The following is a 26,897-nucleotide window of genomic DNA, read 5'->3' on the forward strand; positions in this document are numbered from 1 at the left end:
TTGGATAAGAATGTTAGTGGAAAAACTGGTGAAACCCCAATAAAGTCTGTAGTTTAGTTAATAATAGTGTACTGATGTTAATTTCTTAGTTTTTATAATCGTACCATAGTGATGTAAGGTGTTATAAGGAACTGGTCAAAGAGTATATGGAAACTCACTCTGTGATACCTCTGTAAGTCTAAAATTATTTCTAAAAAAATTTACAACATAAGAAACTGTTTATATAACAAAAGAAAAAGTTTAACTGTGCCTTGATTCAGTTCTCAAAATATGACTGCAACCATAACCGTCTGTATAAAAAAGAAGAAATTAAAAAAATAAATGTGATTAGGTTTTCCTGTTGTGAAAAGTCATCATTTCTATTATAGAACACAGAGGACTTGACTGTATACAGGCTGTCCTTCATGGTCAGGTCTGCAAAGCACTGTTCCTGGAGAATGAAAGTTATATAATTTACTGAATTTCTCTCGGCATAGGCATTTCTGGAACATCTCTTCACAATCAACAGAGTCGCATCTGTAACAGCACATAGACCAGCCTGCTTATTTTCATTTTATAGTTTGAAAAGAGGATGGAAATAACAGTACATGTTTATATATTACCTTTTATTTTGAAAAAGGTTTATATTTATATCTCACTTTGTATGCACCAACTGTAAGGGATAAGATAATCACCATTAGCATCCCTGTTTTATAGATTTCAAAAATAGAGGCTCTGGGATGTTTGCTGAGTTCTAAGGCCACCGTTAGTTGTTCCTGGCTGGCACTCTTTTCTACCTGATTGAAGCTTTCGTGTACTCTCCAAAAGTGAAAATGGAGAGTCAAATTCTCTTGCCCTTACAGGTCAGAAAACAGGGTAATCGTTATGCAGTCATCACCATCATCATCATCATCATCCAGCCTTTTATTGAATTCTTTTTAAAAATCATTTATTTATTTATTTAGAGAGCACGTGCAAAGAGAGTGGCAGAGGCAGAGGGAGAAAGAGAATCCCAAGCAGACTTGGGCTGAGCGTGGAGCTTGACGCAGGGCTCTTGATCTCACAACCCTGAGATCATGACTTGAACAGAAATCAAGAGTCAGATGTTCAACCAACCAAGCCACCCACGCTAGAGAGTTTGTCGAATGTTTTCTAAATAGGTAATCTCATGTAATCTTCTTCATGATTTTACAAGCAGGTGGAGGCAGACATGTAGAGGATTAGCACCTGATTGGATGTGATTGGCAGGGGAAAAGGGAAACATAAAGGGTCAGAATGGTTATCAGCTTTGGTGGTCTGGAGTATGGTGGTACCATTAACAAAAATAGAGGGTGCAAGAAAGAGGAATATGAAGTAAGATGATTTCTTTTTTGTATATGCTGTGTGTGTACTCTGAACTCTACAGTGTACCCTTATTTGACTTCTTTAAAACACTCAGACTAATTTGTTATGATTTAAAAAAAATTTAAATGTGCACACCATTGTAATGGTTCAGAGATTTGATCAGATAAGAGAATGTAAGCTCATACCTTCCAGCAGACCCATCTAGTAGCCACTTGCCTGGCATGGTTTGAGAGCTTCCCTAAGCATGTTTCTGAGGATTGCACTGCTGCAACTAGCTTCAATTAGTCTGGTGAGGCATCCCTTTGAGAAGCAGATCAGACTGCAGTTACAGTGTGTGGGGCAGACGGGGCGTGGAGGGGGGAAATGATTGATAATTAACTAGGAGAAGCTTGCTGACACAAAGTCTGATTTGAGCAATGATAAAGAAGCTTGTCTATAGTTATTATAGAATATGAGTTTTCTCTCTCTGCAAAGCCATGACTACATCCCTCAGAGTGGGAGAGGGTGGGGAGAGACAGTATGTTACTGAGCGATCTGACATCAGGTGATTAAGCACACACACAGTGTCCACAAGAACGTACAGGACAGTCCCTTCAGGTCCGAGTCGAGTCCTACAATACACACACCTGCACGAGGGCCATGGGTGCAGTCAACCCTATCTATTGCTCACAGACAAGAGTCCCTCCGTATTCATGGAAATAACTGTTTATGATTCCATATTGCTTTATAATTTGTAGGAGAAAAAACAAACCTTCCATTTGGACTTAAATCTTTCCTATGGCCTCTAAATTCCTTTAATCCAGGGTTCTACCTTTTTTTGTCCGAAGTTTGCAGAGCCATTTGTTAGTTCCATCTGATTCCCCACTGGATGGAGCTAATTGAGGGGGATCTCTCCCCATGGTGAGGGGCTATGAGCCAGTCAGGCCTTTTACACTGCCAAAAAGGACCACGTCTTTGTCTTTGATGATTTCTTGTCTCACATTTATGTCTTTCATCCATTTTGAATTCATTTTTGTGTATGGCATAAGAAAGTGGTCTAGTTTCATTCTTCTGCAATGTTGCTGTCCAGTTTTCCCAACACCATGTGTTGAAGAGACTTTTTTCCATTGGATATTTTTTCTTGTCTTGTTGAAGATTGGTTGACCATGTAATTGTGGGTGCATTTCTGTGTTCTCTGTTCTGTTCCATTGATCTATGTGTCTGTTTTTGTGCCAGTACCATGCTGTCTTGATGATTACAGCTTTGTAATATAGCTTGAAGTTCAGAGTCATGATGCCTCCAGCTTTGCTTTTCTTTTTCGGGATTGCTTTGGCTATTCAGGGTCGTTTGTGGTTCCATACAAATTTTAGGATTGTTTGTTCCAGCTCTGTGAAAAATGCTGGTGGTATTTTGATAGGGATTGCATTAAATGTGTAGATGAACACTATACACATTTTGATTGTTAGTAAATCTCCCCCCTGCTGAAGATACTGTGGGATGGGTTAGAAATAAAGATTGGGAATGGATTTCTGGTTTCAGTAATGGTAGATTAAATCTTTTGGACAGATTCTCTCTGCTTGAGAAAACTAAAAACATGAATGATATATTGAAAAAATTTAAACCATCTAAGAGTTAATCACAGAGTGAGGAATTACTTGGCCAAGATCCAGGAGAGGGATGGAAATCTAGAGAGGGGAGTCCAGTATTTGGAGCCATTTTGTCCTGGGGGTGGTGGCCAATTTGGAAGTGGCTGACCTGCATGTTCATTAGACAGGCTAGGCAAAATGGATAGCAGTTAAAGTCTAGGGCCCACCAAAGGTGGAAGCCCTGGAGAGCTACTATCTGCTGTTGTTAGGGCCCAGTCAGGGTGAACTAGAAGGAAGCAAGTCATGGAGGAGTTGCAGCCACGCTTTCTATTATTTGGGTGGACCAGAAAAAACCCCAAACTCTAAAACTGAATGACGATGCTCCAAATTGATGTTCCCCTGGGCTCCTGGCAGAAACAAACAAAAATATTCTCTGGCCTTGTTTCTATAACGATTTTTAGAAACAACATTTGACATGCCATCACAGATAACTTGATTCAATAGGAGGCAAGTTCACATGAGTGAGAAAAATTAGAGAGACCAAATTAGAATCACGATAACTAGGATTGTATTTTGCTTTGAAAAAATTAAGACTATATTCAAAGAGTTAAAAGCAAAGCTTGAAAAACTTGTCAGGGAACAAGAAACTATAAAAATGGTATAGCAGATTTTAAAAAAGAGCCAAACAGAAATTCTAGAATTGAAAATGCCAGTAAACAAAATTAGAAAACAATAGACAGGTTCAGCTGCGGATTAGATACAGCTGGGGAAAACAAAAACGTAATAAACGAAACATAGGCCAGAGGGTTAGAATGTAGGGTGACATTAAGTTTTTGGAACTACATATTGCCATTCAGGAAGTTGCCCTCAGGGTACTAAGGCTCCAACTTGCGACATGAATGTGTCCACCCAAGCCAGTGGTGCTATCCACCTGGAATGGTGGTGGGAAGGGGAGTGTGATTATCTGCACAGAAGGTGATCTTGTATAGGCTGACTTCCTTCCATGACTGTCTTCTATGACTTTTCAAATTGTCCTATTCTCAGATGCACAGGGACACTAACATAAAATGGTATAGGCTCTTTAGTTTCTAAAAATGTTTAGTAGATTCCAGAAGGGACATAAGTACACAACTTGTTGAGATGTTCTTATATGTGATGTTTTCTTGTGGTTATAAATTTAAAGGAAGTTTAATTCAAGCTAGTTGTTATTTTCTTTCTTTAATTAAAAATTTTTTTGAAGTTTTCTTTAAATTCCAGTTATTTACCATACATGTAATATTAGTTTCAGATGTATAAAATAGTGATTCAACACTTAACTTACGACACCTGGTGCTCATCGCAAGTGCACTCCTTAATCCCCTTCACCTATTTTGCCCAACCCTCACCCACCTCCCCCCTGGCAACCATCAGTTTGTTCTCTATAGTTAAGGGTCTGTTTCTTGGTTTGTTTCTCTCTCTTAAATTTTATTCTGAAATGAATACTTGTAATTATTTGTCCTACGTGTTGGTCTAAAATCTATCACACTTTCATTTCATGCTAGGTATATAGTTTTAGTTTTACAAATTTAGTTTTAATTATATGAATAATTATGTTTATAGTTTATAATAATTTATACTATAATTATGTAATTAATTATTATGTATAATTAATTAATAATTAATTTATAATAATTAATAGCTCTGCTTAGTTCTGTTAAGTTTCCTGAATGTGGTTTCTAACATCTTAGATTAGATGTTTACTGGTGAGGTCTGCCAATATTCCGTTGGATAATGAGCTTGCATTTTTATGGCTCCTCTAGTGTAATTTCTTTCCTGACCTGCAGGGGTCTTCCTACCCAAAGGATACTTAGCTGGAGTTAGGAAGTTTTGTTTCCTTTTTTCCAGGTCATCGCATGGTATATGGCATCAATCACTTATTTTGCTCATATACTTACTCTCTGTTTTTCCTTAGATGTTGTCCTTCCTCAACCTTCTTCCTGACTATGTGAGTTCTAACTTGGATTTTATGAATGGCCATCCAATTAGAGACTAAATTTGTTTCTAAAAGTGTCTTGTTCCCCTAAAAGGGCTATTGCTTGCCTCTCTCTAGTATGTTCGCTGCACTTACAGTTTTTCTGTCTCAGGACCACTAGGGGGAAGTATTTTCTATCTCTTGGCTGGATCATTTCTAGCAAACCATACCACTTTGCAAATCTTGTGGGCTAATATTTTAAAATACCAGGAAATGTTTTTTTGGTATCTTTGAAAAATTGATAGACCTTTTTTTTTTTTTTAAAAAAGTGGGAGGTTCATGGAAAAATTGAGCAGAAAATACAGAAATTTCCCATTTGTCCTCTTTCCCCCTCTCCAACCGTTAATCTTATTACTAGTATCTTACATTGGTGGGTGTGTGTGTTGCAAATAATGATCTAATACTGATACTTTTTAAAAAAGATTTATTTATGTATTTCTGAGAGAGAAAGAAAGTATGAGGGGCAGAGGGAGAGGGAGAGAATCTCAAGCAGACTTCCTGCTGGGCACAGAGCCCAGTGTGGGACTTAATCTCATGACCCTGAGATTAAGACCTGAGCTGAAATCAAGAGTTGGGTACTTGACTGACTGAGCCACCCAGACCCTCCCTAATACTGATACATTTTATTAACTATACTCCATAGTTTACATTAGGGTTCACTTTTTATGTTGTAAATTCCGTGGGTTTTGACAAATGCCTGATGACTTGTATCTACCATCTGTCATGATAAAGAATAGGTTAATTGCCCTAAAAATCCTCTGTGCTCCACCTAGTAATCCCTCTCTCCCTCTAAACCTCTACAGCCCTGATGTTTTCACTGTCTCCATCGTTCTGCCTGTTTCAAAATGTCATCTAGCAGGAATCATATGGTATCTATTCTCAGGTTGGCTTCCTTCACTTAGCAATATGCATTTAAGTTTCCTTCAAAAGGTTAACTTTTCACGGCTTAATAGCTGAATAATACTTCATTATATGGATGGTCCACAGTTTATCAGTCCTCTACTGATGGACATCTTGGTTGCTTCCAAGTTTGGCAATTATGAGTAAAGCTGTTATAAACATTTGTATGAAGATTCTTAAGTTTTCAGCTCATTTAAGTAAATACCAAGGAGTGCAATTTCTGGATCATTTAAGAGCATGTTAGGTTTTGGAAGAAACAACTAACCTGTCTTCCAAGGTGGCTATGCCATTTTGCACTCCCACCAGCAATGAATAAGAGTTCTGGTTGCTTCACATACTTGTCAGCATTTGGTATTATCTGTGTTGCGGATTTTAGCCTTTCTAATAGGCACGTATTTTACTGTTTTTTGAATTTGTAATTTCATGCATATGATGTTGAGCTTTTTCTTTTTCATATATTTATTTGCCATGTGTATACCTTCTTTGGTGAGATACCTGTTCAAATTTTTGTCCATTAAAAAATTGGATTGTTGTCTTATTGTTGAATGTTAAAAGTAGTTTGTATATTTTGGATAACAGTCCTCTATCAATTTTGTTACTATTTTCTCCCAGTCTATGACTTGTCTTTTCATTCTCCTAACATTGTTTTTTGAAGAGCAGAAAATTTTAATTTTTTTTTTTAAAGATTTTTTATTTATTTATAAGACAGAGATAGAGACAGCCACCGAGAGAGGGAACACAAGCAGGGGGAGTGGGAGAGGAAGAAGCAGGCTCATAGCAGAGGAGCCTGACGTGGGGCTCGATCCCACAACGCCGGGATCACGCCCTGAGCCGAAGGCAGACGCTTAACCGCTCTGCCACCCAGGCGCCCCGGGGAGAAAATTTTAATTTTAATGACAGTTCAGCTTACTGGTTTTTCTCTCATATAGCCCTTTGGGTGTTGTATCTAAAAAGTCATCACCATACCCAATGTCACCTAGATTTTCTGCTGTTATGTTCTGGGAATTTTATAGTTTTGGATTTTGTCTAAATTCTATTTTTCCCCCTGCATATGGATATCTTAGTTGTTCCTGCCCCATTTTTTGAAAAGATCATCCTTATTTACTTCTGACGTTTTTTTGGTCTTTTATGTGATAGTGATTTTATAGTAACTTTTTTTTGTGGAGAGAATAGAAAAATGATTTCGTCTTTCCTCTAGCATTATTGATTAAATTTTATTTTTGGGAATTTAAAAAAGTTTCTTTCAACTTTATAACTTATTATGCAAACCCAAGTTCAAATGCCATCTCCACCAAGGTCACCATCTTCTGTGCCCTTGGGCATGTGACTTAAGCCAAGTTTTAGATTTCCCATCAGTCAAATGGGAGTTCTACTTTCAAAACCTGTGGCTCTTCCCTTAAATCTAGACTTGCACTGTCCAATATGGTAGCCACTCACTACATGTGGTACTGAGCACTTGAAATGTAACTAGTTTAAACTGAGCTGTAAATGGAAATACTTATCTGATTATAAAGATTTAGAATCCCCCAAAAGAATCTAAAACAGATAATTAATTTTTTATATTTCATGTATGTCAAATTATAATATTTATATGCACTGCATTAAATAAAATGTATTATCAAAATTAATTTCACCTACTTCTTTTTTTTTTTTTTTAAAGATTTTATTTATTTATTTGACAGAGATAGAGACAGCCAGTGAGAGAGGGAACACAAGCAGGGGGAGTGGAAGAGGAAGAAGCAGGCTCATAGCGGAGGAGCCTGACATGGGGCTCGATCCCATAACGCCGGGATCACGCCCTGAGCCGAAGGGAGACGCTTAACCGCTGTGCCACCCAGATGCCCCTCACCTACTTCTTTTTACCTCTTTCATGTGGCTACTAGAAAATTTAAAATTATATATATGGCTCATGTGGTATTTTTATCGGATGGTATTTCTTTAGACTTTGGTATCCATTATCATGTCAAGAGTAAATTAGAATTCAATTTTCTAAAAATATTTTGTACTTTTCACATAGAATGCCCTCAGTATGTATTATTTTGCCCTCCTTTGTGCTTTAAGAAGAAATTGTCACCTAGAACAAGATAGGTATTATTATGACATTTTGCCTTTTAACAAGGGCATAAATGGGATTAATGTAAAAATAACACAAAATACAGGGGAAAGAGGGGCAAAGACTGTGTCTAGATCTGGGTTGAGGTGGGGAGGCAGAGATGGATTTGTGATGAAGGTAATGAAGTTTAAGTTTAAGCCTTAGTGCTCTTCACTTATATGGCTTCCTTCCAAGGCCCTAAGAGGATGCTAGTAATGGGTTCACAGGGTCTTATGTTTTGCAGCTCTTGAAATAGCAAGATATTTTAACCACAACCAGTGATAACATCTGACTGTCTACACCATGACTCCTTTCATCTCACTCTGTCTTGTGTCAAATGGCATTGGGGTGATCACAGGCAATTTTGGGAACTGCCTAAGAAAGGTTGATTGGGGGATACTTGAATTTGGGTTTAGTGGGGTCTATTTATCTGGTTTGTGAATAATGAAGTGGCTCTGGTTGTTTCATTTCAGAAATGGCTCTTGGGAAAACTCCTAACCCCGCCCCCCGTGACTCCACCCACCAAATGTTGGCACACCGAAGTGAAAGGCAAGAGTTGGTATTGAAATATGAACTTGTCTTGTGGTGCTTGGAAGCAGAAGTATGGGTAATGGGAGAGGAAAAGCTTCCATCGAATGTTTAAAGCCAGAAGCTGGTCTGTGGAAAATTCCACCAATCAGAGAGGAAAGTTGCAAGTGGAGGTTTCGGTTTTCATTGGTGCCTTGTTTAGAGGGAAGATCTCTTTTGCCAGGAATATATTTGATATTGCAGTGCATACAATTATACATTTACTATAGTTTTTCTTTTTTTTTTTTTGGTGGAAATTGAATGAAATTGATTGTGGCATAATTACTTTGTAGGGCACAGGCCATAGCAGTACAATAAGAACGAGAGGTCTTGTGTGTGAAGTCACACACATGTGACAGATCAGCATGTACTTTCAATGTATTTCCAGGGAAAAGATTTTAAAAACTGGATACGACATTGCTCAAAGTTGTTCTCAAAGTGTGGTGAGGATTCTTGGGAGGTCCCTGATATCATTTTGGTACATCAGTGGGTTAAACTACACTTAAAATAATATAAAGATCATATGTTGCCTTTTCATCCTCATTTCTCGAGAGTATACAGTGGAATTTTCCAGCAGCTACACATGTGATATTGTGACAAGTACAGATTGAATGCAGAAGCAGATATGAGAATCCTATCTTTTGTTAAGTCAGACATGAGAGAGATTTCAAAGATAAATCTATTCTTCTCACTAAATTTTGTTCATTATATTAAACACTCTCATTAAATTTTATAAAACAGTATTTTTAATGTAAAATATGTTATTCATATCATCTAATTTATTTATTATTGATATCTTTAAATGAATGAATAAACATTTTTAATTTTGTATTCTTAATTTCTAGCATCAAAAATGTTTTCAACGATTAAATACCTGATAATTCCATCAGGTCCTCATTTAATTTTGTTGAAAGCTAGGAAGGAGAAACTACTGAGTTGCAAAAGGTTATTTTCATTCTCAACACCAGCACCAATATTTGAAATTCTTCATTTGTTTTGTGTCTTTGAGATTTTCTATGACTGAACAATTTTCTTTTCTTTTTTTAAAAGATTATTTATTTATTTGACAGAGAGAGAGAGAGAGAAAGTGCAAGTAGGGGGAGCTGCAGAGAGGGAGAAGCAGGCTCCCCACTGAGAAGGGAGCCCAACGTGGGGCTCGATCCCAGCACCCTGGGATCATGACCTGAGCTGAAGGCAGACGCTTAACTGAGCCTCCCGGGTGCCGCAACTGAGCAATTTTCCACAGTGATATCTGTGGTAGGTGAGACATAGGCTTTTTTTTTTTTTTTTTTTTTTTTGGAAAAGAGGCTACATAAGGAGAGAAGGAAGAGGAGACATGTTCTTGGGCAAGGTCAGTCTTGGAAAGAACACATGTGGGGGTTAAGAATGAAGATTGTACCCTCAAAGCCATCTGTTTTCCTGTAGTTCTAGGAGGTCCCCAGGTTCCCTCAGGAGTAGCATGCTCCAGGAGGACACCTGGTCTAGATGGTCTAGCTGGTAATCATACACCTAAACTAATAATTAAAACACAGTGAGGAAGTATAGGGATGAAGGGTGAGGCTGGAAGGACAATAATTTCAGTTGGTTAGAAGGCTACCGAAAGTCAAAAAATGTCTCTAGTGGTGCGGAGTTTGCAGAGCACTTTCAAGCACTAGCTACTTTGATAATCATGTTAACTTGTGGGGCATTTATAACGGGGTTTTGCTCCCATTTTATAGATGAGAAAAATGAGTCTCAGAGAGAATTTTTTTGACAAAGGGTCATCTAGGAAATCTTTTGATAGCACTTTTAATTAGTATCATATGACACTAATGGAAAAATATTTTTGGAAAATTGAATCCTGATTTACCCTCATTTGGCCATGAAAACCTTGACAATTCATAAATATGTTATTCAGATTCAGCGAATCTGGAACACTGTGGCTAACAAATGTTTAACCATTAAGAGATCTTCAATACCTGAAAAACTTACATGGAATATATTTTGTGGGTATATATTTGGATTTGTTCCATACGTATGGAGCTGAGTCAAATATAGTGAGAAATGTTATTAAGTCCATCCATGTCTTTCCTTGGTGGGCGTTCTACTGGAGTTTGTGTCAATCCCTTCCACTCCCTCCCACTCTGATTGAACTGCAATTGTCTGAGTGATAAACTTAAATCAGATGAAATTCTACTTTTTAGACATGCTTTGAAGCAAGAGAATCACTTCTGGTGATTATTTCATGTCATTTCTCACTTTTAGATATACCTAAGTTAAACAATACATGCCCAAATCACTAATTCTGTACATGAGCAATCTAAGGAAAGGCAGTATGATTTATAATTCTTTGTTTCCACTTCATATTTTACATGTGCTTATAGAAAATTAAAGTTGTGGCTCTTATGGGAGAGAGTGGGTCATTAGTTGGGTGTGAGGAAATCAGAAATTATCCCTTCATCGTTGAACATCCACTCCATGACTGTAGTACTCCCTACTCCAAAGAAAGTCCTCCATCTGCAGCAAGATCTAAGTGTCCTGAGGGAATGTAGTTTCTGAAAGGGTCCCCCGTTCTATCCCCAAAGAAGAAAAAGGGTCAGTTTCAAAATACGTTTAATATGTATATCTTCCAGGTCCAAGGTGACATGGTGCTACATTTCGAAGGCAAATTTATCCATTTAATTATTTTTTTCAGAAGTCATTATTCTCTAGGAAGAGTATGTTTTCTGAAATTTCAAGAAAGTTAGGTAAACGAAGAGTTTTTTCTGATACTCTCTAGTGTGTCTCCAGCTAGTCCATGATGCGACCAGTGAAAAAGATTCGCATGGATCAGCCCGTGTGAGGCGGCTTAGTGGAAAAATTTGAAACAGCTTACTGAATTCCTGGAAGAAAATAAAACACTTTTAAAAAGTAGGTAAAAGCATATTGGATTTAAACATTTTTACTTGAGATGATCAAACTTCTTTTCTGGGAGCAAGAGTGTCAATATCATCAAATCATTCTTTTGTCATTTCCAAGGATGTTTGATTCTAGACATCCTTACATGTTAAATGATTATCTCTGCTTGTTGGTGCTTAAAGAGGTTAGTTTTGCAACATTTCTTAAGTCCCATCTTTAGAGAACAGCACATGTGTTCACCTATCGTGCTAACTCCCATCTACGACTAGTGGCTGCTTGCAACACTATGTTAAGAAGGTTCTCTGGCTCATCCATGATCAGTGAGTGGACAGGAGTATAATGATAGATTAACTGTGTCCTCTGTGGGCCTGTATATGTTTGGGGGTCAGAGGGAGATGAGAAAGGGAGAGCACAGTCTCTTTGCAAAGACTTCCAGATCCAACCTAAGATAGAAAATATGTTATGCCAGCAATGAAATGTCTACTTTCTGGGTTGATAAAAGTAGGATTGGTGGCCCAGTAAAAATATTCCCTCACATTGCAGGAATCAATTGTGAGTGTTAGGTAAAGGGGATCCCTGATTTTATTAGGAACTGTATTGGTCAAGACAAGAGAAAGAACTCTGTTTCCACTCTGCAGATGACTTTCCTGAGGCATTTTCCTGGCTCAGAGAATTTACCATTTGGAGGCCCAGCGGTGGTTTCCTGGGTAGTGTGCATGCCCCTTTGGATGCCAGCAGGGGCGGTCACTCCAAAGTCATCATCCGTGTCGCTGGGAGTTGGGGAGAAGCCCTCCGGAGTTCCCTGGATGGCAGGATTCGCTCCTGCTTGCCCTGCAGGAAGGATTCCATTCTGGGCATCTGGATTAGCTGGACTGGTGGGCAGGATGGCTCCCGGGAACAGTGGTTGAAAAAGGAGGCCTGTGAAGATTTGTGGGGCCACCGGCTGGAAGGAGGAAAGGAAAAGGCAAACAAAGTCAAAAGGACACATTTTAATGCTGGTCAACCAGCTTTTCTCCTTTGAGGGCAGCAAGCTGGGGCAGGAAAGACAGGATGGAAAGGTAGAGTCAGAGAAAATAATAAAGATTGGGCATTCCTCGGAAGAAATGCCTCCCTCTTCTGAGCAAGCCTGATGCTGGTTTCATGACTACAATTCGATGCTGTATTTTATTTTCCTCAGAAAGGGTAAGTCACAATCATGGGAGAAGGCATAATGAATAATTTGTTCATTTCAGGTATATTTGGAGGTAGAACTAAGGGAGGAAATCCACACAATTATGCTGGGTTATCGTTCTGCTATTGATTTAAATTATTGTCTCTCTTTTGCCCAGAATTTTTTAAAGTAATTTAAGAGACTAAAAATTAATGGAAAAATTAATTAGCCAATCAACCCTCATCTCATGATTTGCATCTCTTTGAGTTTCTTTTGATTTATTTTTTGAGGGCATTGGAATATTCAGTCCGAAATACTTCTCTCGTCAATTCAACAACTTGTATATTCCTTGAGGTTACTCAATGAACTCCTCTGTGTAGGTCTGTCAATGATTTGCATACAGGAAATAAATGTTGTTGCTGCCTACATTTATTTTTTTTCCCTAGAATAAATTACTGTAAGAAGTTCCTCCTAAGAAGAAATAATTTACACTGGATTTGGAGAAAGTTCAGGCAGGGACTTGTTTTCTGAAACCCCTCAGTTCTCATGATGTTGACAGAATAAAAAGGGTTGAGGGCTCCTAATTAAGATACAGGTCAGTTTCCTTGAGCATAGTTCCTAATTGTTAGTTTGCAAAAGAACCTCCTGAGAAGTTTGATTAAAAGGTAATTCCCAGGCTCCACTGTTAGAGAGATTCTGCCTGAGCTGATCTAGGGCAGGATCCAGAAATCTGCATTTTTTATCAACACCCTAAGTTGTCTTGATTTGCCGGTCCAAGACTGAAGTTTGGGAAACACTGACTTAGATTTGCCAGGTACCAAAGCCAGAATTAGACTTATGCCAGAAGATGTTTTCAAGCAGGGGGTCATGGCATTCATAGATTTGAAATAAAGAAGGTGGTAATGCCCATTATTAAAAAATAAGAACAAAGAATAGACTCTAAATTACCAAGGGCATTCTATACAGTAAAGGTAAATACTATTTTATGAAGTGTATGTGTGTGTATGTTAGCTGCATGAAAAATACAGCTGTTAATGTGTGTTTTACTTTAAAAAAAGCTTGAAAACCTCTGGTATAGCGGATAGAAAAATGACTTTCTATCTGAATCTACTATTTCTTGACCTTGGGGCCTAAGTAGCTTAAGTTCTCTGAGCCTCAGTTTCGTTATCTATAAAGCTGGGTTAAAAATCTATGCTTTTTGGTGGGGACTAAGGAGGGCACATGTTGTGATGAGCCCTGGGTGTTATATGAAACTAATGAATCATTGAACACTACATCAAAAACTAATGATGTACTATACAGTGGCTAACTGAACATAATAAGAAAAATTAAACAAATTAAAAAACCATCATTAAAGAGGAAAAAATATATTTGTTTTGCTTTAAAAAAAAATCTGTGCTTTGTGACTGGCAGACTCAGTCCACAGAGCATGCAACTTTTGATCTTGGAGTCATGAGTTCAAGCCCCACGTTGGGGTAGTTTACTTAAAAAAAATTGTAGTTCATAATTTGGTGAGGATTAAAGGCAATGTATGTAAAAGATCTACCAAGGTGCCTGTTACACAAAATTGGCTTAATAACTGGCAGATGTGGGTGTTCATGAACCATTGTTGCAAAACAGCCCCATTACTTGATTTTATTTGGGTACAATCTAGCAAATTTCTACCTTTTTCATAATAGAACGATTTAAAAGAAAACCTGTCTTCCCAGATATTGCCTCGACTCTTAACTTCAGTGTCATGTTTAGATACCACATTAATTCAAGTCATTGTTTCCTAAAAGTGACTTACGGGGAAATGTATAGAAGTGTCTAATAATGGTAAGATGAGTTTTATTTAAGTTCAGCCCTCTAGTTATTCATGTGTACAGGCAAGAGGTCATCCATCACTATAAGATGCTAGAAAAATAACATGTTTTCCTATAAAATTTAAAAATTCAAGCCAAGAAAATTAATCTTTCCTGCAATAAATACTAATATGTATATTATTCTACATTGCATGCTTTTTAATAATTTATAATCCTAGAATTTAATCATATACAGTTTAAAAATATTCATTGAATTTGTGGGTAGAACTGAATCTAATATCAATATGTGGAAAACAAAAGCTAAATCAAATTAATGGAAAAGTAGCTGGAGAAGGAGAGTGAAATCCTCAGCTAGACAAATGTATCTTAATGCAAGGATCTATAAAAAATGCTTAGTTTACAGTACAATGCTCCAGGTTTAGGGGTTGTGCTCAAAAGATATTGTGTGGGGACAGAAAGCAGGACTGTGATAGCAGTGAGAAGAATTTGAAATGCTAGTTAATTTTTTTTTTACCAATTCCTCTGAGCTTAGGATAGCACCCTAAAAGGAAAATAATAACACAAGTTATTAGACAAATTTTAATATATTTGAGGCAAAATGCGTATAACATAATTTAAAAACTTAAAACACTTGTAAAATTTGTAAAGAGAGATTTTAAATTTTTCGACAATATTTTAACTGCCTTTATGACTTGTTTCACGTATTTCAAGTCAGCATATGATATTGGACTGCTAATACCTAATATCTGAGTGATGTGAAGTCTTCCACATTTTAAAAGTTATACATTTTTCTATTATTAAGTAATACAAGCGCATTGGAGGAAACTTGGAAAATTCAGAAAGCAACAAAGAAAAAAAATGCCATCCCATCATACAGAGTTCGATGGATTTTCTTCCAGATGTTTTTGACACGTTTCTTTTTTACATAATGGAAGCTATTTATATAATTTATAGAAGTCATTTACATAATTTGGGTCTTACTTTTTCTTTTAATAATACACCCACAATCATTTAAACTTACTAGTGGCAAATTCAAATAAATGTACTTTTTGAATAGTCACAAAGGATTTGCTTTTACATTGCACCATCTACTCAATCATTTTCCTTTTGTTTAAATTTAAGTTGCCCCTGATTTTTTTCTCTACCACAAATATTATTATTTTGAGGAATATATTTGTAAATAGACGTTTGCTGCATTTCAGATTATTTCACTAGAATGTGTTTCCAGCTGTGGAATTAAGACCTGATATGAACTTTATATCTGAGTCTGCTTTCAGAAGTAAAAGCTACCACCTGATGCGTGTCCTATGTGACCTTGAACCTCGGTAATTTTATCAATGATCCCACAAAAGAAAATAGAGAGAGAGGAAAGTGTATCATTTTTAGGGAAAAGAACATAGTTAATAAATAAATTTGAGATTAAAAAAGAAATCCCGGAAATCATTAATCATTAGATCAGTCCCATTAATTTATTTTCTTCTTAGCTGTATGCTTTAAAGGATTGACTGGTTCACCTGTGACATTTCCTAAGTGGGTGATTGTAACTGAATAGCTATATCTCTAATTACTTGTCTTCAAATTAGAAATAAAAATATTACCTTCACATGTCGTTTTGAATACTGAGATTGTATATAACAAATAATACAACACAATACCTCAAAGAGTGCCTGGTGCATAGTAAATGTTCAGTCAGGGCTAGCTCATTGTTATCAGTGTTCATACAGTACCAAGTAAACAGGAAACTTGGCAACTATCTGGTAAACTGAGGCAGGATGACATATTTCACACAAAGATGATTTAAAATAAAAATCACATTTTACAAAATAATCTTACATGGGTTCCAAGGTGTGCTACAATAACTGGCAACATCTGAAAAAGAGTGAAAAATTCAATTAAAAATAAATTCAAAGGTAAGTTCTAGCACATGATACAAATACTGAGATTTTCTTAAAAGTATATCATATTCATTGAACATGTCTTTGTTACCAGTGTATCAACTGTAGTCATAGATAGAGACCCATAGAGTTGGTTGGGAATTGGAATTCATCTAATTTGTAAAAAGCAGATTAGACCCAGAGAAATTTAGAAACTAGTCCAAGGCAGCACATTCAGGAGGTAGAAATTACTGAATAAGATGAGGAAAAAATAATTTTGGTCTCAATTATCTCCAAACTGAAAGTTATTACAAGTGATGATAGTAAAATGCATGTTTCTTTTATATGGCATCTTAGAAGATTAAAAATGGATTTTTAAAATACAAAGGTTTATCAAAGAATATATGTTTAGTCTCATAATGATGACCTGGATATTTTGGGGTTAACATAGAGCACCAGTAGAAAATTATGGATGATATTCTATCATCTTGATACTGGCAGAGTTCTTAGACCTAAGTGAGAAACACTTCACTGGTCACTGACAGCCACATAAATGTTAGGAAGTTTAAGTTCAAAAGATTTGGGTGAGGTGCTGGCATGCTCTGATACTCTAGGAACTAACCTAGAATTTGTCCAAAAGAACTAGTGTTTTAAAGTTTATTTTATTTCTATAGAAATTCACATAATATCATAAAAGTCATCCAAATGGGAATTTTAACACTAACCAACCCAAAAGATGTGAAAGTCTTATGAAACAGACTCTTAACTTTATTATTTCCCAAGACAGTTTGTACAGTAATACCCATAATGCTGAAAGGTACATACATTTAAGTATATACATTTAATAAAAAGCCTTACCATCAGTCAGATCCTTGGATGCTGACAATAAAAAAACCGACTAATCTTCAGAATCGTGATTGGAAAGTAGGGTGAAGGGAAGGGGCACTCAGGATGTGGAAAAGAGCGTAATTGAGATTTCTTCTTTAAAGGCCAGTTAGAAGGAACAAAAAGATGTAAAGAGGAAACCACACATGTGTAAATAAAAAGTGTAATAAAAGATAATTTAGTTATTCACCAATGTAACAATAAGGAGAAAAATTTTTATTAGTTTTTGGTAGAGAAATTGTTTTGAAATAAAAATAGCGAACACTGAGTGCTTACTGTGTGGTAGGCACTGTTCTAAGTGTTCTATGTTTATTTGCTCATTTAATTCTCATAACAGCCCTAGAGGTAGGTTCTATTTTAATCCCTATTTTAAATCATGAGGAAAATGAGTCACGGAGTGGTAAGTAATTTGACCACACACGTAGTAACTAGAGAGCTGGGATTCGACCAGAGTTTTGCGGTTCTAGATTCACCCTTAACTACGTTGGCCTTGGTTTGATGAATGAGAGCTGTGGACAGGTGCCCAGGTTTCTGGCTGAGGATGTAGGCCACTCTGCCTAGGGAGACACAGGATTGGTGGGGCTGAGGCTGTATAGGAGGTCAGGTATGGGGACCCTTGGTGGGGGCATATCCTGGAGACACTGAAGAAACCCTACTGAGAAAGAGATTGATTTACATTATTGCATATTGGGGAGCATGCAATATCGAACTCTCTCTGCTGAACCTTCAGTGACATCTACCAATGCCTTTGACGTCAGTAGATATTCTTTTTTTTTTTTTTAAGATTTTATGTATTCATTTGAGAGCAAGAGAGAGTGAGAGAGAGAGCACAAGTAGGGTGAGGGGCAGAGGGAAAAGCAGACTCCCCACTGAGCTGGGAGCTCGATGAGGGGATCCCAGGACTCCAGGATCATGACCTGAGCTGAAGACAGATGCTTAACTGACTGAGCCCCCCAGGAGCCCCTCCAGGAGATATTCTTCGGTGAATATGAAGATGCACTAAACTGGGCTTCAAGGTTAGAGCAGGGCAACAATTGAGACTGAAGCTGAGGAATTAGCATAAGGATTATATCAGGGTCATGTGTTAAAGAGATTCTCATTTTATTTGCCTGTATCTCTAATCTTTTTCAGAGGATCACTTTCATTATTAAGATATAAATAAGCAGCAAATACTTTGAGTGAAGGCTCTAAAATATCTGTAAGAAATAAACACTGATAGACAAGTATACATCTCAATATTAAAAAAGAAATGTAAAAAGTAGTTACGTCACAGAATTTCACAAATATGAATAAGTGAAACAGTATAGAGTTTCTTGTGTTGCTACTTTGGACAAATGAAAGTACAAAGAGAAGTATTAGTTGCATATGATACAGAATTTAGATTGAGTATCTTCAAATTGTTTTGTCAGTTAAACTCAGCTTTGATTAGAATTACTAATTAGACAAGCTTGCTCTTATTAGACCTGGAGGTGTCCACAGTGGTAGGAAGATGGTAAGAATATATTGGTTCATTGCTGTATTCGTGTTCCATAATTTGGGAATGTGTATTAAAAGTCTTACACTTTCGTATGTCTTTGGACCCACAAATACTGTTCCTAAGAACCGATCCTGAGGAAATAATTATTGACATGGTCAAAGACTTATTTAAAGGATGTTCACTGTAATATTGTTTACAGAAGCAAAAAGTGATGAAAAAAGACCAATTTTTGCAATATGGTGGAATTTTAAGCAATAAATAAAAACAATTTTATAAGTGAATATTTCAAAATACAAAGACCATTCAAAATGCATTAAGTAAAAAAATTAGGTTATAGAACATTAGACATAGTAAGAACATAAATTTTCTTTAAAAAATATACTTACATGTGTAGAAAAAAGGACTGGAAGGACATACCCTAGAATGCTGACCCTGTTTAGTTCTGGCTGGTAGGATTATGGGTGAATTTTATTTTTCTTTTTGCTTTTCTGTATTTTCTTAATTCTCTATAATTAACACACAATATATGTAATACATAAAAAAGCTTCTACAAAAAATTAGACCATTGTGTGGGAATGATAGGGGCTGAGTTCATGTGTTAGAGAGAAAAAGTTATCTATAAACAACTTAGTCTGACTATAAAGAGATCATTGTGCTTTTCTCCAGTCTTTAAGCTATTTAGAGAAGTTTCAAGAAGGTAAAACTTGGGCTTTGTCTGTAGTTAAAATGCAACACTTCTGATAGGAATGATGCCCTACGTATACCATTTAAAACCTAGTGGGAGAGGGTTTTTCGGGTTTCTTCCTGAAAGCAAGTAATGATGGGAGGGGAGAAGGAACCAGAGAGTCGTTGGGGACTTGAGAGGAGGCACGAAGCAAGCGTACAAGAAAGGAGATTAGATTTGCTGGAAATAAACTTTACCCATCTCTTAGTTTTTTCTTTGGGATATTTCTGGTCATCCAGAAAGTCTTCTATCGATAATAGCAAGGTAGAAAAGAATCCTGCTACCTCTCAATTTTCCCCCTTATATTCTTAACTTTTTAATCTTTCCCAGCACCTCACATTTTCCTGTTACCCATTTCAAATGTATTCTAGAGAGGTTATGGGGTGGCGTGCTCAGCTTTCCCGGTGAGTTTTCATCAAGGACTAAATTACCAAAGATGTTCTATGTTCAGTTGAACATTCTTCTGTAAATTTCTGGGTAAAACTTTTTTTTTAAGATTTATTTCTTTATTTTAGAGAGAGAGAGAATCTCAAGCAGACTCCCCCCTGAGTATGAAGTCAGATGCCTAGCTTGATCCCAGGACCCCGAAAACATGACCTGAGCAGAAACCAAGAATGTGACACTCAACCCACTGAGCCACTCAGGCACCCCTCTGTGTAAAACTTCAAAGAACTTTAAAAAAATTCTTTCCTTCCCTTTAAGCTTCTACCTGAGAGAAAATGCTCCCCAATGTTAAACTGAACTCCCATCTTGAACTTACTTGGGGTTGCAGCTGCTGTTGTGCGTTCAGTGACCCCAGGCTCAGTGGGAGGGTCTGGATACCAGGTGCCATCCCTGCGGCCGGATTTAGCTGTAGGACAACAAAAAAGATTGTCATTGTGTTGTTTCAGGTTGAACATTCAAGAAACTAAAATGTATTTACCAAATGTAAAATATGTTTAAAGGGACGATTTGCTATGCGAATATGTACATTTACTATGCACACATAAAAAACAGTAAGTGATATACTATTGCATTAGGAATTAGGAATAGAGATGAAGTTCAGGGTCTCATTTAGTTTACTAGTACAACCGTGAGGTCCAAGAGTAACTTTTCCCATATGAATCCATTCTCTTGTGGATTACTTTGATGATTTTATCCTCACTTTCCCCTTTTGACCATAATAACTACAGTCCTTGAGATTTTTTTGATAGCTTTCTTATAAAGAAATTAATTTCTTCATAGGCTTCCCCATAAAAATGGTGAGGGTCACAATGAAATATCTAGTCTGAATACAGTCTAGTACTATGTTTAAATCTGACCACCTTAATCAGGAAAGGAATTTATTGCGTTTCCTCTCCCAAACAGAGTAAACTATACAGAGACTCCATGAGAAGAATGAAGATCTTTCTACCCCTTCTAGTTAGTTCTAGTTGGGGTGATGATAGTGGTCACAAGGTTTGTGTGGGTGTGTGGACATTGTAGGGGCAGTGAGGAAAATATGTTGGAGGAATGTGCAGCAGAGCTTGAAGAAGAGTTAAGAAGAACTAAAGTGGTTAAAGACGTGAGAATTTGATTAATTCCCTTAGAAGCCCTTTTGCTAAGAAAAACTTTTTATGATGTACTAAATAGCATCCCATGCTCTGACTTTTCTGTATTCTCTTTTAACTTATCTACAAAGAATATGTATGTGTGTGTGTATGTGTGTGTGCGTATTTGTGGATACACTCAACATTAGGTATTGTATTTAACAGTGGGTATTCAAATGATATAAAAGAGTACTTACCAGCTGCAGATCTGACCCCAGTGTGAACATTTGCGTCAGTGGTATTAGACTTAAGGAGGGGAATACCTGTAGGGGCATTGAAATTGATGTGAGACCAGAGCTTGTCTGTTTCCACTCCATCATGCTGTTAATGGCAGATGTCCTCAAGTGTCTATACTCCTGTCACAGGTGGATTTAGCATGAGGGTAAATGGAAGTGAAGTTTTGGGGCCTCTCACCAGCATTGACCCCTTCTGTGGCCCTCAGTGATACCCTAGCAATGTGTTGAGTTTAAAAATGTGTAATTGGCCCTTATTTCTTATCTCGTAATAAATTATCCACAATGAGATACCACCTCACACCTGTCAGAAGAGCTACAAGTAACAAGTTAGGAAACAACAGATGTTGGGGATGATGTGGAGAAAGGGCAACCCTCTTACACTGTTGGTGGAATGCAAACTGGTGCAGCCACTCTGGAAAACAGTATGGAGGTTCCTCAAAAAGTTAAAAATAGAGCTACCCTATGACCCACCACTTGCACTACTGGGTATTTACCCAAAGGATACAAACACAGTCATTTGATGGGGTACATGCACCCCAATGTTTATAGCAGCAGTGTTCACAATAGCCAAAATATGGAAAGAGCCTAGATGTCCACCAACAGATAAATGGATAAAGAAGATGTGGTGTATATATACAATGGAATACTACTCAGCCATAAAAATGAAATCTTACCATTTGCAACAATGTGGATGGAGCTAGAGGGTATTATGCTAAATGAAATAAGTCAATTAGAGAAACAAATACCATATGACTTCGCTTATATATTTAATATAAAAAACAAAACAGATGAAGATGGGGGAAGGGAGGAAAAAATAAAATAAGATGAAACCAAAGAGGGAGACAACCTTAAGGGACTCTTAACTATAAGAAAACAAACTGAGAGTTGCTGGAGGGGAAGTGGGTGAGGGGATGAGGTAATTGGGTGATGGGTATAAAGGACAGCACTTGACGTAGTGAGCACTGGCTATTATATGCAACTGATGAATCACTAAGCTCTACTTCTGAAACTAATAATACACAACATGTTAATTGATTTTAAATAAAATAAAAATAAATTATACATGTTAGTACTTAATTTTACATATCTAATTTTGTCTTCTTTTTCTTAAACAGCATCCTTAAATTGTGTAAGCTTCAGGTTCCTTAAGGAGTGAGATGGGGTCCTGTCTTGAGTGTTCTCTAATGTCCATAAACTAAAAAGAGAACTTTAGACCTTGGTGTTACTGTACTATTTCACAAAGTCTAGATGTAGGTAAGGAGGTATCCTTTAGCGTTGGAGTGGGAAGTGCAGAGCTAGTGTTGGAGTGAGAAGAAGGGGAAGCCAAGAGACAAGACAGTTTTCAAAAGTCTTTATGCTTTGAAGAAACAGATTTTACAGTAGCATCATCTCATCAGTAGAATGGAACTGAAGAAAATTGTAAGGAAATCCAGTTATTTTTGTAGAAGTATCTTAATCCTGCTCGCTGTGGCAGATACCGCATAGGCTATGTCACAGTATTTCAAGGGCATTGATGACCAAGCTTTGTCAGTAGGTGTAGCTATTGCTTTTCAGAGTTTACTACTGGTTGCTAAACCAAATTATTACTGAGACAAAAAGAAAAAGAATGAAGATGTTTTGCTTTTCCTGCTCAAAATTTTCAAAAAGTGTGTTGGCTTCTTTTCTTCCCAAAAGAAAGCCTTTCTCTCTTGTTTAGCCATAAGACTGTGTGTAAATCTTGATTTTAAATTCGCTAGTCTTACCATGTTTCCCTTGTTGGTCTGCAAATGTTCCCCACTGTAGGACTCTTACCTGATTTGGCTGCTGCTGGTTTAGTAGTTTTGCCTGATGTGGAGCCGGTTTGGTTGGAGGAAGTCCCAAAGCAGGGTTGAGCTGCGTCTGTGATAACAAATACTAGATGAGGCAGGGATGGGTCTGAGGTTTTGTATCCATTTATTTCCAGGATGTAACAAGCTGTCCCAAATGCAGAAATGTCTGCCTTTAGGCTCTGTGTGTTTCTGGAGTAGTTTTAATTCCCTGGGAAGTTTCATGTATGACGGAAGATGGAATTGTAGAGTGGAAAGATGCCAGAGCAGAGGGGTGTGGTGGGAGGGATATAGGGTGGGGCTGGGCACATGGACTCCAGGGCACAGTTCCTAGGCTTCCTTCTCTTTTCTGTAACCGCCTTCCTCCTTTTCCAAGACATGAAATACATAATCTGCACCGCAGCTCTGTAAACATTTGCTTGATCCCCATGCCTGAAGACAAGCCGCCATACTTCTCCTGCAGTTTCATGAAGCTTCCTGCTTCTGCCTTGTGCCTGACAAGTCACTTCCTGTAATGGAAATTCAATCTCCTTCCCAGCCTGGGTATTTTCCTAGTATATTAAGAACTGAACTTTCAGGGTGAAATTGTCCTTGACACCCATATCATCTATCTAATCACCATTGATTCATTTTTTATGCCTTTATGATAATTCAATAAATTCATTTACAAATAATAAAAAATACCTTGTCCATGTGTCCTGAGTTTTCATGTGATAAATATTACTACTATACCTTGTAGGCATGTCAGTGTTACACCCCACATCCCTGCCCACTAACTCTCCAGCTGCTCTCACATCATCAGCTGTTAGCAATCTGCTTTAACCTGCATGCCACTCCTCAGTCAACCTTGAATGATAGCTGTGCGCCTGGAAAGTTTTATTTATCTTGATTTTTCACAAATTGTATGGTAATTTCAATACGCTAAGGACACCCTATTTAGAAGAAGTTTTTGGTAAATTTGTTCAAAGTGAAAAATCCATGTTTTACAAAAGAATTACTAATTTACCTTGTTTCAATATATATATTTGCAGACAACTTCTTTAAAGAAGGACATAGGTATATTTGGAGTGAAATAAGAAGGAGATTGGTTTTATCCCCTCCCCATAAGATCACCCTGTTCATTTTCATAGAACTAATCATGGTTATAATTTATAGTTTAACATTTCTTTAAAAAATCTTTTTTAGTATCTATAATCCTTGCAAATACTATGAAGGATCATATCTTTTTTCCTCCCCACTCACCATTGTATTTTCAGCACTAGCACAGTATCTAGTACACAGAGATTTCAATAAGTATTTGTTGATTGTATGGATGATTATAGACATGTCAAGGGAATTTAACTAAGAATGGTCTCTGCTTCTTCTTCTATTTCATAGAAGATTCCTTCCAATTTTTTCTCTATGTTCACACATAAGCTCCTCAAACGGCCAAAGGGAAGTCCACTTAGAGATCCAAACCACCCACATCTAGGTCTATAAAATATTGGAGGACAACTGGAGTATGTGTTCAAACATTAGTACTCCTTTCTTTCAAACACCTGTTATATGTTATATTTTTCAACGTTCTAAGTAAAAAAGTTGGCCACTGTGTAATATTCCCTGGCTGTTCTGCACTTTGATTGTCTTCTTAGAGTTTATATAGTCACATAATTTGGTGACATTTTTAGGGTTTATATAGTCTACATGTTTCATGCTTCTCATTAGGAGAGTCAGAAAATGTTGCTTACCTCTTTAGTCATGAGAAAATAACTGGTTTCCAAGAAAATCTTAAATTCTTTTTGGAAAGTAAAATAATTATCCTCTTTGAGTAGATTTAATTTAAGGCATTCCTTTTTTCCCCTAGTTTCTACCCCACTGTTCTGCCAAAATAATTGAAATTCTATCATGTTAGAGTGGATGCTTTTTAAAAATCTATGTATGTTGATAGTATTAGCATTAATGATTTTTGGATTTTCTCTTTTGCTGGGACACAATGCAAGACAAGACTAAAATGTGTATGATGCAAATTATTTTTTAAAACTTGGACTGACAAGATAATGAATTTGAATTTCAGACTGTGTCACAGTAAAACCTACCCTGAAATCTTTAACCAGCAAATGAAGATGCATGATAAGATGCGAGGCTGGTTGGCACCATTAAAGTTTCCCTTAATGTTCAAAAAAAATAACAATCTAAGTATGTTGAAATATGCACTGTCACCTTATTAATTTATCATTTTTCACCTTGGAAGATAAAAACAGAACTAAGGGGTTGGGTCACAGGACAGAGCAGTGTTGTAGAGGGCAGGAAGAAAGCTGGGTCTATAAGCAGAGGTGCTGCTGAGGCTGGCTGGTGATAAAATAAACACATTGCACTTACCGGTAATGACCGAGTTGATCCTAGAAGATAAAGTAGCAGAATCATAGTCTTCATGCTTCAAAATGCTGCCTATAATAACAAAATAGTGTCACTCTTTCACTCTATTTTTTCCCTTTTCAGAGAAGATATTTTTTAAGAAGTTCTACTTGAAGTATGATCAATTAATGTTACCTTTCTCCCCACTCCACAAAATGTACAGGTGAAAGGCTATTCAAAGTCCAGTTGATTGCTCCGGTGTCTGTGGTGAATAATTTTATCCTTTGATGAGTCGTAAGTTTGTAGAAGGAATTTAAACTCAATTCCAGGAGGCTGGCAACTGAGAGTCCAATCAGGACTTAGCTGTCTGTGAAATCATTTGGTTTCTTTCATTTCCCAACATTTCATTAGGTGAGTTATTAGCTGCAGACATCATATTACCCAATGTCTACCATTTGAATAGAGGGTATTTCAGGAAGACATTCCTTGTGCAATTAAAAAAAAATGCAGACAATTAAAAAAATTACAATCCTCTTTCACCTCCTCTCCTTTCCAAATGACTTCCCAGATGTATCTGTTTTGTCATGTTTCTATGAACATATAAATCAAACATCAGAATGTATAGCTTTGTGCATAGTTAAAAAAATTAGGCCTGTTATGTATTGCTTTGCAACTTTATTTACTTGACAAATAATGGACAACTTCATGTGTCAGTACATACAGATTTATTTCATTTATTTAATGTTATGTTATATCACATAACATTTCTTTTAGATGGACATTTCATCCATCTCCATTGTATTTTATAATAATAAAAATGGAACAATGAGCATCCTTATAAAACTTGTCTCACAGATGTGGGGGTATTTCTGTAGGTTTTACTCCTAGAAGTGCTGAATTAAAGGATATCTGCTTTAAATTTTGATAGATAAGGCAGAATTTCCGTCCAGAAATATTGAATGGTATGCTTTATTTTAAATGAGGAAAAAGATACTGAAACTTGAGCAAAACGCAGGTGCCCACGGAGGTCTGTTTCACAAGAAAAAAACAACTAAGTGCTCACTGTGGGTTTTCAGGGCCCCAGGCTGCATCGGGAGTTTTTGAGATCTGCTACCTGTTTAATGATGTTTTTATGGAACTTGGTTGGGTCTATTCAACAACTTCTGAGTACAAATCAATGATGAATTTGTGTCATGACAGAATTTCTCATGGAAGGCCACTGTAGATTTGGCTTGTTTTATGGTCCAGAAAGTCTGTCAATGGAAAATTGTCTAAGACAGTGAGGCATTCCAAAGAACTTTTCTGTAATTATTCCCTTCACGACACAATCAATTTTTGTTATTGTCAGGTAGGAATGGGAATACTGTCTAGGAGGGGAAACACAAAGTTTAGCAAGTATATGCTTGGTAAGTGGCAATGATAGGAGCATACACAGGTACGAAGGAGAGCATGGTTAATTTTGTTGGGGGCAGAAAAGCACAAAAAGCTTCACAAGGAGGTGATTGTAAGTCGTGTTTTGAAAGATTAAAAAAGTTCATTGAGAAGGCAAGCAGAGTGTCTGGGCAGACCAAGCGTCCAGGTATGGAGGGATGATGTTATTGTTTCCTATTACTGGAGCAAAAATGGAGGGAGGGTAGAAGTGGAAGACGGGGTTGGAGATATACCTAATTTTAACCTTCTGTAGCATTTTGTTTGTTTCTACTA

The 26,897-nt window shown here is 37.0% G+C and overlaps 1 protein-coding gene across 1 annotated transcript; it reads right to left on the reverse strand.

Annotated features, from left to right (window-relative positions):
* Positions 1-11,239: 11,239 nt before the first annotated feature.
* AMTN (amelotin) lies at positions 11,240-25,449 on the reverse strand. The gene is made up of 8 exons (XM_034670947.1): positions 25,389-25,449; positions 25,218-25,286; positions 22,846-22,932; positions 21,016-21,081; positions 20,011-20,100; positions 16,124-16,159; positions 12,014-12,350; positions 11,240-11,319 (listed from the first exon to the last, which is right to left on the reverse strand). The coding sequence occupies exons 2-8, from the start codon at positions 25,269-25,271 to the stop codon at positions 11,309-11,311; spliced, it is 681 nt and encodes a 226-aa protein (XP_034526838.1). The 5' UTR covers positions 25,272-25,286; positions 25,389-25,449; the 3' UTR covers positions 11,240-11,308.
* Between the last annotated feature and the right edge of the window lie 1,448 nt (positions 25,450-26,897).

This window comes from Ailuropoda melanoleuca, chromosome 11 (genome assembly GCF_002007445.2).
Source record: "Ailuropoda melanoleuca isolate Jingjing chromosome 11, ASM200744v2, whole genome shotgun sequence".
NCBI classification, from domain to species: Eukaryota; Metazoa; Chordata; class Mammalia; order Carnivora; family Ursidae; genus Ailuropoda; species Ailuropoda melanoleuca.